This window comes from Pogona vitticeps, chromosome 4 (genome assembly GCF_051106095.1).
Source record: "Pogona vitticeps strain Pit_001003342236 chromosome 4, PviZW2.1, whole genome shotgun sequence".
NCBI lineage: Eukaryota > Metazoa > Chordata > Lepidosauria > Squamata > Agamidae > Pogona > Pogona vitticeps.
In genome coordinates, this window is record NC_135786.1 from 31,036,989 (window position 1) to 31,056,243 (window position 19,255).

At 42.0% G+C, this 19,255-nt stretch overlaps 1 protein-coding gene across 7 annotated transcripts in view; it reads right to left on the reverse strand.

Annotated features, from left to right (window-relative positions):
* Positions 1-18,280, reverse strand: part of L3MBTL1 (L3MBTL histone methyl-lysine binding protein 1) — a 56,019-nt gene extending 37,739 nt beyond the window's left edge. For 4 of the 7 annotated variants that reach the window (XM_078393179.1, XM_020801153.3, XM_020801152.3 and 1 more), the window contains exons 1-4: positions 18,205-18,280; positions 3,388-3,550; positions 1,903-2,126; positions 497-641 (exon numbers count right to left, since the gene is read on the reverse strand). In XM_078393179.1, coding sequence (XP_078249305.1) covers positions 497-641; positions 1,903-2,126; positions 3,388-3,523 — 505 coding nt within the window. In that variant the 5' untranslated portion in view covers positions 3,524-3,550; positions 18,205-18,280. Of the gene's footprint in view, positions 1-496; positions 642-1,902; positions 2,127-3,387; positions 3,551-17,277; positions 17,844-18,204 lie in introns of those variants that run through there. The other 3 variants (XM_078393180.1, XM_078393178.1, XM_072996998.2) reach the window with 1 other exon arrangement.
* Positions 18,281-19,255: the final 975 nt, after the last annotated feature.

Sequence of the window (19,255 nt, forward strand, 5' to 3'; positions counted from 1 at the left end):
CTGAGAAGGCTTTGTATTTATGACTATCCACATTTCTAACTATACGTTCTCTGCTCTGCTGCGCCACTGTGGCATGGAGCTGATTCTGGCTTTGCTAAGGCAATGTATAACAGCCCATTGTTGGCTTTAATAGTTTCTATAAAACTGACAAGATATCCAGTATGGCAGTAGCAGCCTGCATTTTCTGCATTTTCAGCATAACTTAGTACAGTGAGACTCATCGCCAGATGGTGGGCCACCATGTGACAAACTGGCACAGAAACGATGAACACAATAATGAAACGAAAAACAGTTGGGTTCTAGGTCCATTGATAGACTTTCCCACACTGATGACAGCAAGGATTTTCAAGGTATTTATGGCATATTATTTTTCTGTAAATTATTACACCCAGGAGACTACAGAGGCATCAAGAACAAGCAACATCACTGCTTAGTCTCACCATGCTTAAGCAGTGGCTTCCAAAATTCTGAGTGTTTGCCAAGAAGATACACTCACCTTGAGCTATGGTGGGATTGTCCTTGCTGATGAGTGCCACCGCATCATCCCCATCTCTTTCTGAGTGGCAACTATTTAGAGGCTCTGCAGGCAAAAGCTTGTCAGCACTGACCACTTTCAATGTCCCAAATTCGTTTATCCGAAACTGCATCAATACACAAAGGAATTGAGTGAGTATTAAGAAATGTATTGCTTTTGATTGTGGGGGAGTGTGATGGGGTTGCTATTGGTGCTTCTAGCAGCTCTCCTGCCTTTGCCCCATGCCTCATGGGAGGGATTCTTGGAAGTTGCAACCCCCCAGGGCCCCAGGTAAGCACTGATGCAAAATGGCAAGTCCCAGGTGGAGATGAGGAGGTGGCAGGAGACAGGGCCTATGTGAGGTGGTGGGGGCCAAGACTAGTTGGCAGATGGCAAGAATAAAGGAGGGTCAATGGAGACAACCCAGTCGGAAGAGAAAGAGACATGGGATGAGGCAGCTGAAGAGCTAGATCCCATATTTTGCACATCAGGAGAAGTGGACTACATGTATATAAGGAACCTCTGGACTGGGGTCCTGGTAGAGTTCTTTGTGGTCAACTGAAGACTGCATGCGGAGGAACATCCACTGTCACCTTCTTGTTTCACCAGCCTGTAGACCTCAGTGTCCTGCATGGCCCGGCCCCCCACTCCCAGCCAAAGAAGGTCCTGGAGGTATATGAGATGAGTGGCAGCACCACCTTCAGGATGGGCCAGAGAAATGTAGGCATTGACTAGCAGCCAACAGTACAAGCCATCTTTGAGAGGCACTGGATGGCTCAGGATTATGTTAAAGGCCCAACACCACCAGCCAAACTCAGTGATAGCAACTCAGGGTCAGGCAGAGACTGAATTGTCAGGGGAGTTAGCCCCCACAACCGACTTTCAGGAGGAGGAGAGACTGGCATCCCTTCTTTCTTTGTACTCCATTCCAAAGTTCAAGCAGCTCTGGAACACTCAGGTTCATGTAGAGAGTGGCTGAGGAGGCCCTGCCAGCTGACCTTGTGCTACATGGGTGTGTGTGTGGGGCTCTGACAGGGAGATATACAGCAACCATGAACAGCAGTCATGGATAGTAAAGGTGAAGGTTCCCCTTGACATTCTTAGACCAGTCGTGTCCGACTCTAGGGGGCGCTGCTCATCCTGTTTTCAAACCATAGAGCCAGCGCTTGTCCGAAGACAGTTTCCGTAGTCACGTGGCCGGCGTGACTAGGTAACACCGTCATGGATAGTCTTATCTAGTCCTACATTAACGCTGTTCACATGGGTGGTCAGATCTACTTCTCAAATCCTCTCACTATGCAAGCCATTGTGTTTAGCCCTAGGAAACGTGCGGCGCTACCTACCAACCGAACACTGTTGCTGCACTTGGGTTTGAGAAAAATACCTACCCTTAGGTTGCTTCCAGGGAGAGTGGCTACCCCATCTTTCCATTCCAAGACCCGAATGGTGTTGCAGGTCTGTACTCCACTGATCTGTGGGATGACTGTTGCTGTAATAGGCTCATTTGCTGTGCCCTCTCTTTGCCTCTCCGCCCCCATATTCTTCTGGGGGTCCCGAGCGAACCGCTGAATTTCTAAGGTGCTTGCTGGCAGGTTTACTGTGGCTGTGTTTGCTTGGAAAGAGCAAAAGAAATCCGAGTACAGTATATCACAAGCTTATCAATAGGCATGTGGGTGCAAAATGTATCTCACAGCTAAATGAATCAAATTTCACCCCTCAAAAAGGGACACAGCATGACAGTGCAGGTAGGGATGGGTGTCAGAAGAGAATGAGAATGACGAGTGTTTCCAAACCCTTTGGTACTGGGGCTTGCAAGATAAGGTCAAGAGAGTAACAGGTAGCTTGGCAAAGCTTCCCACTCCCTGCCTCACTTTGCCCTGTCATTGTTCAAATGGATCATTTCTGGAAGGTTGTCCCAGGCAAGAGATGTCATACATAGAATATAGCTTACAACCTCTTCTTGCTCGCTGTAGTCTTAACTGGCTGCAATCAGGATGTATAAGAGAAATTTTCTTCTTTCCTCCTTTTCTCACTTGATACTGAGCAAATGCAAGTCTTGAACTACATCAGATTAGATTGCCACATACAGGTATGTTTACCAGTATCATTAGAGTGGTGCCTTGCTTAGCAATCGCTCCGTTGAGCGATGAAATCGCTTAGCAATGGACTTTTTGCCATTGCAAAAGCGATCGCTTAGTGATGGTCCCTATGGGGAAAATTCGCTTTGCTGATCAGCGGTTTCAAAATGGCAGCCGGAAAAACACAATGGCCACCTGCTGTAATGATATTGCCTCGCTTTAGAGGCACCGAAAATGGCCGCCCCTGTGGAGGATCTTCGCTTTAAGGTTAGTTTTTAGCCCATAGGAATGCATTAATCAGGTTTTAATGGGTTTCTATGGGCTTTTTAATATTGTTTAGCATCGATTTTTGCTGCACGGATTAACATCACTAAGCGAGGCACCACTGTATTGTATTTGACTGTACCTTTCCTGCTCCTATGACCAGTAAGACACTTTTTTTCCTGTTTTGCTCACTAACTTTTAGTTTCAGGGTTATGTCTAAGTTTCTAGATTACTGTGCATTTTGGAGGATTTACATTTCTAGTCAACCGTGCTGCAGTAAAAGGGGGAAACTCTGAACAATTGTTTCTGTAAGCATGATCAACCCGCAAAAGGAACAAAACCAAGTGGGACATTTGCTCCCTACATTACCTGTTTTTCTTTTGGGAATGAAATGGAAGAAGGAACAGAAGGAGACTCTGAATGACAGCTAGGTACAAGGTAGGTAGGTACATTACAGTGCGGGTGGTCCAGCCCTGCCGGCACTGTAATGCTGTATCCCTTTTTGGGTGTGGGTGTGGATGTGATACCTACCTGGTATGATGAAGGCAGTTGCTGGTAGGTGGGCATTCTGCACAGCACTCTCACTGGCCACCAAATGGACACTGACTTCTCCTGTCACGTTCCCTTTTGTGCTTCTTATCACTTCCATCTCTGCCCGCCCATCCATCCCCTTGGTCAAGCATATAAGAGGTAACTGGAACACAGTAAGAAAGGCAAGATCCCACTTAGAGCACTTGGAAGTTAAAGATAATTAAGAAATTTGTTTGATTCATGCCTCATATTTCAATGCATAAAAAGGAAAAGGAAGCCCTTTTCTTCAGTCCATTGAGTAGCACCATTTACATATATTGATCTTTGGAGAACGTTTTGAGTTCCCCAGCTATGTTTACAGCCATTCATCCCACCAGACTCGATGCCCTATCACAAAAGAATGGTCTTCCCCACCAAAACCCAGCAATGCAACTCCTGAAAGCCGCCAGGAACAGTTTTTAAATCAGTGAGAGGGGTCTGTTGCAGTGTTTAACGCATACACACACAGACTTCCAGTTCAGGGGTGTGTTTGTTTGAATTTTTGAAAATTGCACAGTCCCTAGATTATCAGCCTCATTCAATCTTAAAGTAGGCTGCCTCAAATCTGGAAACGGGACTCAATTGTGTTCCTGGAAAAGAGCAAAGATACACATTTTATTAAGGGAGAGCCATCTCAGGAGGATCCAGAGACATACGTATTTCAATTTTTCCAAGGAGTATCCCTCCGATGAGTGAGGCAAAAGGAAAAGGGTATAAGAAGCTAATATGCATATATTAATTTCAAACACTTGTAGTGCAGGGGTTATGTACTATAAAGCTCCATATAATTTGTTTGTTTGTTTTTGTTAATGAGAATCAGGTATGACATTTTAAAAATGTTTACAAAAAAAAAAAAGGTTGGAAATGCCCCTTTGCATCCTCTAGTGCAGTGATCCTCAACCTTGGGCCTCCAGATGTTCTTGGACTTCAACTCCCAGAAATCCTGGCCAGAAGAGGTGGTGGGGTAGGCTTCTGGGAGTTGTAGTCCAAGAACATCTGGAGGCCCAAGGTTGGGGACCACTGCTCTAGTGGTATTCTTTTCAAAAGGTATGTGAGCCCCCTCAGAACTTAGTATAATTGTCCCTCACATTTGTTAGAAGGCACAATCAACCTTTCTGGGCAAATGTTTTTCAAAGGTTTTTTAAAAAAACTTCTTTAGTGGGTTTCAGGAGCCGGGCAAAGTCAGCATGCTGGGTTGTGGGTGGATGTGCAAAAATGTCCCTGAAGGCTGCATGAGACCCTTGGCCCACCTCTTACTCGGTACTGCACTAGGGCAATGTTGGTCACAAATACCTTAAAACCAAATCTGCGTCCCCGACTTTGCACCTTTACTGGCGAGCCTTTGCTTTTATAAATGATTAAGCCAAGGTTATGGTACTTGGTACATAATCATGAGAAGGCAAGAGACACAATCAAGAAAAAGTTCCCTTTGCTTAACCTTAACTATTTTTACACCTTTTCTAAGCTTGAAAAAAGTGCACAAGACAAAGAGATCTGACTGTCTTTTGTCAACAGGATGAGCCCCTTTGTTTAAAGTAAACATAGAAATCTTCTGTTAGCCATGAAATCTGCATGGGATCTGGCCAGTGTTGTCAGTATACATACACACCTTCCACAGGAGATGGGGAAGGAGAAAGAAGAACCCCTTTCATTTTTTCTTTATATCACTTAATCTTTTCATTATGTTATATATATACAGGTGCAATGATTATTATATCTACATCTATTTAAACAATTTGTTCTTAAATACTATACATAGAACAATTAATTGCAACAGCAATGAAAGTACTGCTATTACTAATCCATATTTGATGTTTCTAACAATGACCTTTTAATGTTGTTCAAATTATGGCTTTTTAAAAAATGTCTCTGTACAGTGTAGCCATATTCATGAATTACAATCAGACCACCACCAACAAATTGGCATTCGATCAAAGAAAAGAAAAAAGAAAAAAAGTGAAAACAGATCAAAACAACTGCCCCATAAATTATCAGATAATTCCTATAATTCACTGCCAGTGCTGCTAAATATAAAATTATTTTGGGTTTTCATTTTTGTTCATAATAAGTCTATTAATAAGTTGACGTAAGAATATTATTTGGGGCCTGAGGGCAAAAAGTAAAAACTTCAGTAGAGAACAAAATAAACCAAAAGCCATCTCTCTCTCTTTCTGTCGTGTGTGTATGCGTGCATGTGTGTCTGTGTGCGCACACTCACACATTATAATTGAAAATAAATACTATCTGCTAAACGAAAGTAAATATAACCACAAATAATTACAAGAATTAGTCAACTCTCTCTGAGGTAAGTGCACTATGTGTGGCCATTGTGTCACTCTAATTTTTAATTGGGGGACCACCTTTTAACACATGTGATGTAGACAGGAGGGGTGAGGTTGCTACCCAAATTCTATATCTAGAGGGCTCCAGGCTGTGACTCTTCATAAAGGCAGATGCACATAGTGTGATTCATAGACCCTTAGATGGTTTGCAGTCAGTTCCACCCACCGTCAAACACACATCCCTGTTACACCAAGGAGAAGGAAGAACAGCTATTTTCATTCATCTTCATCTTTATGCCTGGCACTTAAAATGCCTTTCACAAATTATTTGTGCTACCTTGTTCACTGAGCTTTTCAAAAATGTTATGACTAATCCTGAAAAGATGGGGGAAATCCCTCTGAATTTCATAATCTCTTCTGTCTAGAAGGACCCTCAATCAGCACTCAAGAGAGACATTCTCCACCTCACTTTTCTATCCTCCTTTTTTCATCTTGAAGGGACAAAAAAGCCTACAAGACAACTCTATTAAGGTAAAGTAAAATATGCTAATTTATGTTTTCTCTTTCTGTTGTTACATATGCTTATTAGAAATTTCCACCTCATTTTTTTCCTCCTCTACTATCCCACTCCATCAAAATCTGAATTTCTCCGTCCTCAATAGCAAACTTTCTTTGTTATCTCCTTAGCCATTTCCCCTGTTTTCTTTCTCTCTTCTAACCAGGCCACCCATAGTTAGTCATGCATTTACTTTGCCACATCATATTTGGGAATGACATTTACTGTTGGGAGTTTTATTTACAACCTCACATGCTGTCTGTAGTTTGAGTGACTGGGAGGAACTTTTCTGGGCTGAGGTGATTGTCAATCTATCTAGCACTAACCACTCAATCCTTCTAGCTTTTGAAATTCAAAGAGATCCTGGCCTCTCTTCCATCGGTTGGTGGCAGTTGTTTGTTGCTGTTGATCCATTCAGCTGCTTGCTAGTACGTGTGCAGTATCACCAAGTCTGTATTTTTAAGGAACTATAAGTAAAGAAATATTTTTATGCATTCTCCTACAAAATATCTCAAAGTGAGTTATTGGGACTTTATGTGCCAATTAATGAAAAAGGGGTGGACTATGGGGAACTTGTAGCTATTTTCCTCTGTGGATCTCTGTATGTCTATTGTACAGCAAATGGAGGAGGGGGAGGAGGATTTTATCAGAAATTCTGCAACATTAACCCCTATAAGCAAAGTGGCTCACAACTGCAGCTGAGGTTCACCTCCTACTGAAATACTGAGGTGAGTCATCCCTGTCTTTTAGTGTGTGTACACAAACACACACATCCCTCTGTGAATTTGTCTGCACTTAGCTATATATTTTAACACAAATTCTCTGCATTCCGCTATTCAGCATTTATTTAAAATGTTTTTATTATTTTTATCTTCCGAAACTAATATATTTTGGTTGATGCACTGAATGAATTCGATTTGTTAAGTCGATATTTATTCAAATATTTCTTTATATCAATACATCTCAAAGTGAGGTACAATTAATGTAAAAGTACACTAAAACAATCTAAAAGAGTTCAAATACTTTATAAGACTTCTAAAAGCTAAATGAAACAAACCAAGAAACTGATAGATTGCAAACCAAGTCATGCTCTTACTATACACTACATTCTCAAGTAAGCACCCAGATTTTAAGGCAATAACAAAATAAAGGATCCATAGGGTCATTATAGCACCATTCAAGGAAGCCTTCACAGACTGAAAAAATGCCACCATAGGGACTAGGGTCCATAACAGCAATTTTCAGACAGCAAATTCTCCCCTCACCCTTCCAAAGCTGCCACGGCTTCTCAGGATCAAAAAGCATCCCTAAGTGGCTTTGGGACTGGGGGAGGTAGAATAGGAAATGTTTAATTAAATATAAAAACCCATAGTTGATGACATCATCAGACTTATGTGCACAGAGCAGCATTAACAGTATTCTAGCCAAATTTGTCCAGACAATGGACAGGGACTATGTAATCTTCCAGATGTTTATGGTCTACAGCTCCCACCAGCCTCAGCCAAAATGGCAAATGGTAAACAATGATGGTAGTTGTCACCCAACGGATTCCTGTAAGACCACATATCACCCTCTCTGACCTAGGCATTCTCACAATGTCAGTTTGGCAATCCAGATTTATGATGTTCTCATTCTCATCTATATTTGACTATATCTAGCACTACTTTCATTTTGTCGAATTTAATCGGGCGGGGGCACAATTCAGGATCCAGAGAGGGTCAGAGTTCATTTCAAAGAGCTCTTCTGAGCAGCAAATGGGATGTATGAAAAAGCGCATAGGCAATGAATGATTAACAATAGCAGCCAACCAATGGGAGGGTGGCAAATGACCAGGGAACATGGTTTCAGTTCACTGTACTATTCCTTGCAATTTCCTATAATTAATAGAAAGCGGAATAAATTATACTGTATATACATTTACATCTTCTTTCTGCAATGCCCCCCACCCCAATACAGCAGAGTATAAACTTGTTAATAAATATCATTTCCTGCTATCTGAGAAGCAATAACCTGTTATACAACAGTGTGCAGAGGTGTAACTGATTTATCTCAATTAAGGGACATATTATTTTAGAAAATGTGAAGAGGACCAGAATCCTTGTAGAACCACTGCCTGAAAATTCAACAGGGCATCAGGTCTGAACGACACTACTGCTGGTGCTATTAACATGCCTTCAGAATCAAGAATATACTGTGAGGCATTGAACAGAACACAGGAATAATCCAGAGGATTTAAAAGTCAAGAGAAGCAGTTTTCTGGCCACGAGGCAAGCGTTATATCAATTGCTGCAGCTGCAACAGAAACAACAAATGTAATTGCAGTTAGCATAGGAAAAGCAGCTGTTTTGATATAAACATGCTTGGGTGGTGCTGAATAGCCTCAAAACTTGTTGGTATATAAGAATGATTCAAAATCTACATACTACACATTCACATATACTGGAGAAGTTTATGGAACACCTGAAACTTTTAGACTTTGGGGGGGGGGGCTTAGCAAACCATAACGTCATCTATACAGCATTAAAGCAGACCTGGAGGGCCATTTGATATGATGAGATGATACTGTTTAAATAGGAGTGAGCTTATTCTCTTTACATTTACCAATCTATTACTACTTTTAAAATTTAAAACTTCTGGGGCCTGGAGAGACCAAGTGAATAGTGGATGCGGTACTGGAATGCGTGCTCCTGACAAGAACTTAAGAGCCATCATAGTGAATCAGACCAGGGATGCATCTAACCTGGACTTTAGGAAAGTTACTTTTTGGACTACCGTTTCCAAATTTCCCCATTTAGCATGGCTCTGTTAATTGGAGGGATTCTGGGGGAAAAGTAACTTTTCCAAACTCTAATCTAGCCCATCGTTGTTTTTTCTCCTAGCAGCCATCCCAATACAAGCAAAGCAATAGTTTCCATTCCTTGTTGTTTGTTCCTGTATTTCACAGCACCCTTCCACTGCAGTGCCTTTCTCAGTCACCGATTGCAAATAAGGCAAGCAGGCAGGCAATCTGTAATCCGCTGGCACAGGGTGAAATAATTACAGATGGAGGTGGAGGTCCGCTGGTTTGCATTCTAATATGAAAACAATTCACACTTCTGAAATTCATTTGTGAATCAGAACACAATTATCTTTCTGGTTTTGCATTCCTTTGAATTTTGTCACACAGTTAGCCAATCCAAACTGCATTCCAAAATAAGAAGCTACTTACGTGAATAATGCATATTGTACATTAAAGAAAGTTGCATACAAAAGGGAATCTACTGGAGGAGATGCTGGTAAACATTACATATTTTAGGGAAGAATTTTACAAAATTGTGTCTATCCTCTTTTTTAAAAATCATAAATGTTGTTCTTGAGTTATCTGGCTGCGGACCCAGAAGCTGGGAGCTCAATCCCCCACTGTGCCTCCTTGACAGAGGTGGAATCAATGCTCCATAGGGTCCCTTCCAGCTCCCCAGTTCTAAGATTGTTATTATTATGTAGCAGTAAATGAATAATGTTCAAACCTTGAGACAGTTACTCAGGTCCCTTGGTTACCCAACAAAGACAATTACAGAGAGTGAAAAAAACAATTGTATGATTGTTTTATTGATGCTACAATTGTACTAGCACCAATCCAGATTACCCTGAATTATGGCAGCAGGGGAAGATGGATTTAAAGAACACATTTAAAGGAGGAAATTGCAGGATTTAGGAGATGGCAGGATATGATGTAAGGGGAAGTCCACAGCACTGCTAGTATTCACCCTTTTAAAAAGCTGCCTAAATGTTCCCATGCTTGAGTTGTACAATAATAGAACCCTCGGTTTGTAAAGAGAACAATGAAACCAGTTAAGGGTAAATGAAAAGCTTTTAAGTGGTCACAACATAACGCAGGCATGCATTACAATGGTTAGCGACCGCTTGTTGTAAACAATGCCTCAAACACTATCCAATAAGTGTTCGAGACAAGCATGCAGACCCATCACACACTGTACAGGTGGACAAACTAACATTTGATCAATAGCCAAAAGATATTGGTATGTCGGCACAGAAAACAACATCGGAAGTTCCGCAACATAAATGTTCTCTAATGGCAAGTGTTCTGGATTCGCTGTACTAAGGCTCCCTTTATGAACCTGCCTGGGTGTTAAGATAATCAGGAAAGACTTTTCTCTTAACCCGACAACCTTCACAGGTGCACTTGGGGGGGATACAGGAAAGGCCCTTCTCTGCCACTGCTCCCAGACTCAGGAACTCTCTCACACTGGAGGCAAGGCAGGCCTCCTCTTTGGCATCCTTCCACAAGCAGACAAACACCTTTCTCTTCAGACAGGCTTTCTCGTAGTGATTAGCTGTCTGAGAGGTTTTTTTTTTAATGGATCATCCCTTGTTCCTTTGTATGTGTTTTTGTGTTGATTTTGTTTACTGTTTTAGTGTGGTATCTGTTTAATTCTTTTATAATATTTACACACTTACTGTTTTTTGCTTTTAAATATTGTCTTCTACTAAAGTAAGCCACCTTGGGTCTTTTTAAAGGAGAAAGTGGAGGTAATTTTTTTTAAAAAAATGAGTGAAGTGTTGCAAGATAAACGATCACCTGAAAAGTCCCCTTAGTGATATAAATAATAAATAATTGTGTCATCAAATCAATTCACACTTATGGTGAACCTTTTCAGGGTTTTCCAGATAAAGAATACTTTAGAAGTGGTTTGCCATTCCCTTCTTCTGGGGGGGGGGGTCCCTGGGACTGTGCAGCTTGCCCAAGGCTACACAGGCCAGCTCTACTCGTAGGAGCCACAGTAGGGAATTGAACTTCCAAACTCTGGCTCCGCAGCCAGATAGTAAAGCACTGAGCTCCCTGAAAGAGATAACATGAAATCACTGGGTGCTTCTAGACAGACGGTCCCTAGCTCCACCCATCCAGATAGAAGGTCCTTAGACACACCTAGCATTGTACAGCTATTCTGCATTTTTCTCCTTCATTTATTCTGGTAAACAAAAAAAGACAAACAGTGAAACTAGTGGAGGAACAGAAGATTGCAAGTGGAAGATAACTTAATCTGCAGAGGCCAAGTTCTCTTAAATAAAAAAAACTCTTTGTTGTCACTTACCTGTTTCCAGAGACAACTAAAGTAGTGTTCTATACTGTACTATGTGAGAGTAAATTCCCTGAAGGATCATATGACTTGAAATGCACAGCTAAGGGTCATTTAAGTTCTTCTAAATGCAACTTAGTTATTTTGTGTTCTTACAGGAACCAGCCGACTTTGCACTCAACTCAATCGGCAATCCAAAATGTGTTCACTTGGAAATTAATGCAATGGAAGTAATTAGGATTTAATTTCTTGTTAGGACTTGGCTGTCAGATTGATTCCTTCTCAGACTTCCTTTGTCTGACAAGAGATTTAGAGAGCTAGGATTAGGTTAAAGAGAAAACCGAATGTTGTGCATGCACTGTGTTTTAAAGATCACATTATCTACACATATCGATGCTGATATAATTCTCAGATCGGAGGAGTTAAGCTTTATTTCTATAATTAAGTAACTGGGCTATGTTGTATCTTGCTTGGCTTTTAGACTTATCTGAAAGCCATTCTGCTGTTATTACTAAGAATTCATTGTAATATAAGAAGAAAAGTTATCAGCAAACCTCCTCGCTCTGTTTTACACTCCACACATATTGAACTAGCCTTGTGGATATCACATTCTGCCAAGGGGCACAACACGTCAGACAGCTCATTGTCCTGTGACAAGCTGCCACCCCCACAGAGATGAACAAACCAGAAATGTTAGAGAATTCCTACACTACACTGTCATTCTGCTTGTTTGTTGTAGTTATGTGCCTAAAGTAGCTTCCAACTCATATCAACCCTATCTCACTTTATTTAATCTTGCTTCTAATGAGAGTACTCACATGATTATATTTAGGTCCCATTTATTTGTCTTTCTGGCAGCCCACAGTAACTCTAAAGCTCTCCTCCAACACCACACTTCAAATGAGTCTATTCTTTTTCTCTTCTCAACTTTTTCCCTTGGCCAACTTTTTGTATCTATACTTAGTGACTAAGAATACCACAGTACGGATGATCTTGACCCTTGATTTCCAGTAAAATTGGAACATTATATCTATTTCTTCCTAGCTGGCCTTAGGAGCATCAGACTTGAATCAGTCTCCATTTGGACTGATGATTGAACTGAAGTACAGTAAATCTTTAACAATTCCTTGTTTGACATTATATAATTCTGGGTTTAGTTAGGGTGTGGGGTTTTTTAACTTTGTGAGAACAAAATGTTAAGCATAATAGATGAAAATAAATCCTGTTGAAATCCAAGATGCATTTTGTTTTAAATAAACAATATTTTTCAGTGACATAAAGCTACAAACCCTCAAACAGGAAGCACTGAACATTGAGGAGGGGGGAAAGCCAATTATGTCAATGGGATTTATGCAATTTTTCAAGAATCCCATGCATACTCATATACAGTAGTTCTTTTCACACCATGTACGCATGGAATCCCAGGAAATGTATGAGCTGCTGAATTGTCTCAAAGTTACAGAGATTCAACTTAGCCCACTGTGTGAAATGCCTCATATGTACTTAGTTTCCATGCTCAATTGCGCTTGAAGAGCTCTTTCGCTTGAGAGAACGTGAAAAAGAGTGCAAGTTGTGGGTTACTCCTGCTCCATAACCCTGATCTCCTCAAATTCACACACTGAAAATGACTGAATTTCCCGGCAATTGCTGTGAGAAAACATCTGTATGGGACAAACCTCAGCTGTAAAAGGAACCTGCAACAGTATCAATAGTTTCATACGGAAACGAACACACACAGGTTCTTCACTCTCCATGCAGACAGTAAATGATAGACAATTTAGAAATTGCACTGAGACAGTGGCAAATAATACTAAAACCACAGAAATGCAAAGTATTTTGTTGTTTAGAAAACAGCACTCCCATTTTCAGACGTAAGCATGATAATGAAATAACAGGTGTTACTGACAAGACAGCAAGACACACAGAGAAAGAAGGGTGCTTCAAACTATCGATTTTTATTTTTAAATACAAAACCTGTGCCATCCTATTTAACGGTGGAAACAAAAAGCTGTTCTGGGCTCCAGAGAGCTCAGACTTAACAGCATCTCACCTGCAAACCCTAACCTCTGGCTCTAGATATGTGAGAATTGGCTTTTGATTTTGGCTTTTCAGTAATAATAGGGTGGCATGTATACTACTCTGTACATGTTAAAAGGCTATTTTCTTTTTATTAGCTCACTTTCCTTCTGAAAACAGTTTATCTAGGATTTCCTAGGGTAGCAACTAAGACATCACCAAAAAGGACATGCATCATCTGCGGTTATTTTAAATAACAATAGCATGGCATCAAGTCAATTCTGACTTCTATGAGACTATTTCCAGGGTTTTCCAGGTAGAAAGTACTAAAAAAGAAATGGTTCACCATTCCCTTATTCTGGGGGCTCCCTGGGACTGTGCAGTTGTCCCAAGGCCACACAGGCTGGCTCTTCTGGATGCATAGTGGAGAACTGAACCCTCAGCCTCTCGCTCTGCAGCCAGACACCTGACTCACTCACTTACCCAGATTCGTTTGGTCAGTCTGTCACAAAGTAAAGAGGGTATTCCTTTCTCCATACCCTCTTGCTCTTAAAAAGAATCAACCTGGAGAGCAAGACTTTACTGGACAGGAAATGTGCTTCCTGACAGCTGCTCAGGCAAAATGGCTGCTGCACGCATTCACTCTGAATTGCAACTGTAAGGCTGACCCTACAGTTATTTGGAAGAGTGTGGCAGGTACCCACAGGCAGAAAGTTTGGACTACAGTATCATAAAAGGACATTAAACTGACAGCTACATTAAGTAAGTGCTTGTTATTTTTACTACTAGTTACAGGGGAGATGCCTGCAGGATTTTCTGTTTATAAATGAGGGAATAGATTGGCTGAATGGGTTATACCTTGACAAGAGAAAGGGGGCACAATTTGCTTGACTATTTTGGGATGACCCTATGGTGAAACCATACACCACAGCCTACAAGTCCTGAAGCTCAGCACGGCCTGATATGGCAGTTCTCTAGGGACCTTCTCAACTTTCTGTTTGGGCTGCTCACCTGAGGTTGCAGAAAGGCAGAAAGTGTGTGTCAATGACAATAACCACCAATGTTTGTTGAGACACTTTTTCCAAAGAAACCGAACAAAGATTGCAGAAAGTAGAAGAAAAAGATTGGAGAAATAAAAAAAGAGATCAGAACAAAGAGCTCAAGAGGAAACCACAGAGACAGAATAACAACCCTTTCATTCATACCCTAACATAATGAAGCCTGTGTAATCAGTAAAAATATATATTCTGCTCCTGTTTATCCTTCTTTCATCTTCTTCCTCCATCCTCTGCTCTCTCTCTTCTGCCAAATACACAAATGTAAACTGGGGGGGGGGAGAGAGAGCAATGTCCTCTACTACTTTGTTAAATGCTAAACACGTGCTGACATGACATAAAAGTAAAAAAACCAGAAGCTGAACAAACTGGCTCAAATCCTATTACTCAGTGTGGTAAGTGGCACTAGAGTAGGGCCACTGAATCAGTGGGGATTTGGAACATCAACTGCTCCATAAATTCCATTGATTTTAATAGACTTACTCTAGCTGCAACTTACTTTAGCATAATCAGTCACAACTAGAGTAGACCTATTTGACTACAGCAGTTAACTCAACAAATCACAGATTCAGTGGGTCTATTCTAGTATGACTTAGTAAACAACAGGATTCCAGCCACTATTACAAAAAAAAAGTAGAGTTGGATGCTTCGTGCTTTGTACAAAGCACAATGCACCCTACCCCGATCCAACCGAGCCCCTCTGCGTCCTGCTGGAGTCCTTCTGTAGCAGCGGTGCTCCACTCTGGGCAAGAGCCCAGTGAGCCCTTCCCCACCTCCCAAGGCAGCTGACTACTCGGAAGCTGAACAAGTATACTCCCTATCCTGCCTCCTAGCCGGAGTGGTTAGCTGCCTGGGGAGGTGGGGAAAGGCCACCCGGGCTCCTGCCCGATTGGAGTGCCACTGCTGCACAAGGACCCCAGAGGTGTGTGGAGGCCAGTAAGTGGCCCAGCCAGTCTAGGGGGTGGGGAATGAGGCTCCCCCACACCTAGGGGTGCTATGTTTCATGCTTCCTATGAAGCACAAAGTGCTCATCTATAATAAAAAGATATACAAATGACAGGATTCCAGCTCCAGTACTACTATATAAAATGAGTTTTAGGACTCATTCTTTGGATTGTGGTTAAAGGGAGTACTAGACTATAGTGTCTTAAACTATGCAATCATCTTACACCTGAGTGGATAGCTCAGTGAGTTGGAGGGATGGAAATTTGATTCCCTATTTTACTTCTTGGGGGGGGGAGCACAACAGGGAATCAAATTAATATTTTATGGAATACAAATACAAATAACTATCTGTTTAAAATGAAGTGAAGCAGTAACAACCTGTATGCTTAGCTCCACCTGTAGACCCCACCAATTTAGAGGACAAAAAGAGATAGCATACAAAAATCCCACATCAAAAATTTTAGAAAAGTTGAGAGACAATAATACATGCTTCCATACATACAGCCATCTGTAAAAAACAATATCCATTTCAGAAAATAAATGCATGATACAAACCCAAGCTATACACGAAATACTTCTTCAAAAACAGTTGTGACAGCAAATGTTCATCAGTACTTGCTTGTCCAAAGATATACTGTATCAAAAATTACAAATGAGTAGGAAAATATAAATCCAATAAACCACACTGAAGTCAGGATGCCATTCATACTTTGAATCAACACCATTTCATTGTAATGGATTGTGGGCGCATAAAACGCCTTTAAATGTCACTGCCATTAAATGGCCTAACGAAGTGCTATATTGAGTACTGTGATTTATGAACATTTTATTGTGTAATTGAAAACACAATTCCCAGCTATTAAACAATCATCATTGTCTTCACTATTCCTCACTAACTCTAACACAGAGGGCTCATAACAAGACATAAGTGAAAATATCACTTTTTTTTTTTCAGTCAAAGGTGGGGCATTTTTAAAAAACTTGTTGGCAGTTGTCCTTCTCAGGATTTAAACTGTGAAGGTCTTTTGTGCAAACCAGCTGTGGCTGCCCAAGTTCTTGAGTCCTTCTCAACTTTATAACACAGCCATGAAGTCTATTTCAAATTTTAATTTTTTCACAAGTGTCGCAAATACAATTTGTTACTTCTAGTTTAGCTTTTCTATTTTTAACCATTGTGTGGAGCCTCAAGTTGGGAGTTCGATTCCCCACCGTGCCTCCTTGACAGGGGCTGAACTTGATGATCCATAGACTTTCTTCTAGCTCCGCAGTTCTAAAATGATTATGATGAAGTGACAGTGATTTCTATTAATACTATTAAGGCTTTATGCTTTAAATAATTAGCAAAATGTTATCATTAAAAGCCTTTAGCAAGTTTAGGGCGATCTTGATCACAGCAGTTACAAAGAATCTAACAGTTTGTTCAACATCATCATCAACAACAAAAGCAACCAGAAAATCTTCAGTCTTTCTGGGATTTCCGGTACAAAAAAGGCATGTTTCTCCCCTTTGATTTTCATAAGTATAAAGACAATCTCTCTGGTTCTAGCTAATCTGTCAAAATTCTCCTTGTGCAGGTTGGTTCACATTCAATCCTAATTTCTTTCATTATCAAGCTAACCTGGAATTAAATACTTGAAAAAAGAGGACAGGAGGAGACGAGCAGAAGGTCCCAGGCAGATATTTGGAAGCGTTAATTCCTGGAGGACGAAATGTTTAGAGCTGCATGCTTGAACTGGCAAGCCAAAATGGGCCCATACCTTACAGAAAAAATGTTAAAAAGCCACATCAACCTTCCAACATTAAAGCCACAGACAAACAAATGAAAACGGTGAACTGGCACTTTTAACTAAGCTCATCCTTCTGCATCCCAAGCGCCATTCCATCGCCACCGCCTGTGTGCATGCCCGAAATAAAAGTACCTCGGTTGCAGAGAGTTGTTCTCGGCAAAGATTCACTTTCAGGCATCAGCCTCAAACCCTTCAGGGAAGAGGTGGAGAGAAGGCTTTAAAATAATAATAAAATAAAAAAACCGAAAGGAACAAAAGCTCCCTGCCCGTCCCGGCGGTGCAGGAACGGTGACCGTCGAGCAGGAGGAGAGGCGACAACACAAACCGCTCAATGAATCCATAAAGTCTTTACTTAAAAAAAAAAAGAAGACACATCAAAATGGCGGAATTCTGTCTCTCTTTTTATTCTGTTGAACAAACAGATGCTCCCATTATTGGAAGAAGGGAAGACATGAACATGACCCGAAGGAGAAAGTTTGCGAAATCGAACCCTAGTCCTTTCCCCGCCTCTTTTGCGAGATCATCGCACGCATCTCCCGGTACCCTCACGCTTTTTTTCTCCCCCCTGCATCGCTTCCTTCCAACTCTTTTATGTCATCTGTTTATGGGAAGGGGAGGAAGGGGGGGGGTCTTCCAATTGCCCGCGCTGGAACATGGAAACTGCGAGAGGAATATAATAAAAAGAGCCTCAGGAAGATTTCTCTCTCTTCCCCCCCCCCTTTACTCATGCAAAACGTCAATCACCAAGGGTTTGGATTTCCCTCCCCCGAGGGTCTTAGGATTTATAGGTTTATTTAGAATGGCAAGGGGGGAAAATGCAAGTAAAGAATTGGGGAGGTGTTTTTTTTCCCCTCGGAAGAAAAAAAAATGAAGAGGAAAAAAAATCAAAACGCTGGCACATCCACTCGCCAAAGCAGGTAGGCGCGCATTTTTTTCAGATCAATGCATGGCATGCAAACGGGAGCAAAGGGCCGCAGAACCCGGCGCAGACCGTTCCCGAGCTGCATTTTTTGATGATTTAAAGAGGTTTATAAATTACTTTCTTATCTGATTCCTTACCTACAATAATCAGCCTGTGGTCACTGAATGCTGAGCCTGCGGGAACCTCAGGCTGGCCGCGCCTGCGCGCACGGGGGGGCGGGGCTCGCTCTCTCTCCCCTGCAGAAATCCACCGGGCGATGAAATTGACAAGCAAAGCATATTTAATATAGAGGCAGAGGGAGAGGAGTGGGGCGGGCGAGGGAGCCGTCTATTATCCACGCCGCAAACCCCATTTTTTTGCGTGTAAATGGTATTATTAAACCAGCTCTTAAACCGTTTTCCTTCCTTCCTTCCTTCCCACCCCGCCCCGATTTCTTTCCTACTTGGCTGCCTTCCTCTGCTGATCGGGGGGGGGGATGCTTTTGCCTCCATATTTTTCTCTCCCCACAACCTCCATCGCGCCGCCCTCCACCCAAAAGAAAGCCAGCTCGAGACGGGGAGCGGTTTTTTTATTATTATTATTATTATTTTCTCGAATTTCCTGGCGCCTCTTAAAATAACGCGCGTCCTAGCAAGAGGACCAGATTGTAATACATATTTCTCCATGATGGGTGATGTCCTCTCCTGCGCGGGCTAGTTAGGAGAAGAAGGAACGGGCAGGTGGAAGGGCAAGAAATAACATAACTCCCTCGGTGTTGGCGGTCCCGGGGTCTCCCCCACGGAGCTTCCCGAAATCCAGCCTCTCGAGAGGGAAAATGGCCTGGTTTTTGGAACATTTTGGCGTTTTGTCGGGGGGGGGCGACCCCCTTCCCTTCTGTTCTGTCCGGAACGCGCGCGTTTTCCCGCACCCCTCCTGGTAAGCGCCGCCTCGCCCAAATCCTGCCATCGGTGCGTGTTTTCCCGATTCACCCGTTCGTTGCTTGGCGAGGAGACCACGCTCAGGAAACCCATGTAAGGTGGACGGGGTGGGATTTCTAAACTGGAAGGATCGGAGCCCAAACGGACAAGGATCCGTTTTAGGAAGCCAGCAGGCGCTGGCTTTGCTCTCTTCCTCTCGGTGGTTATAACACGAAGTACACGTGTCGTCGTCGTTCACGGATTCACTGCCTATATTTTTTTTCCCATTGGA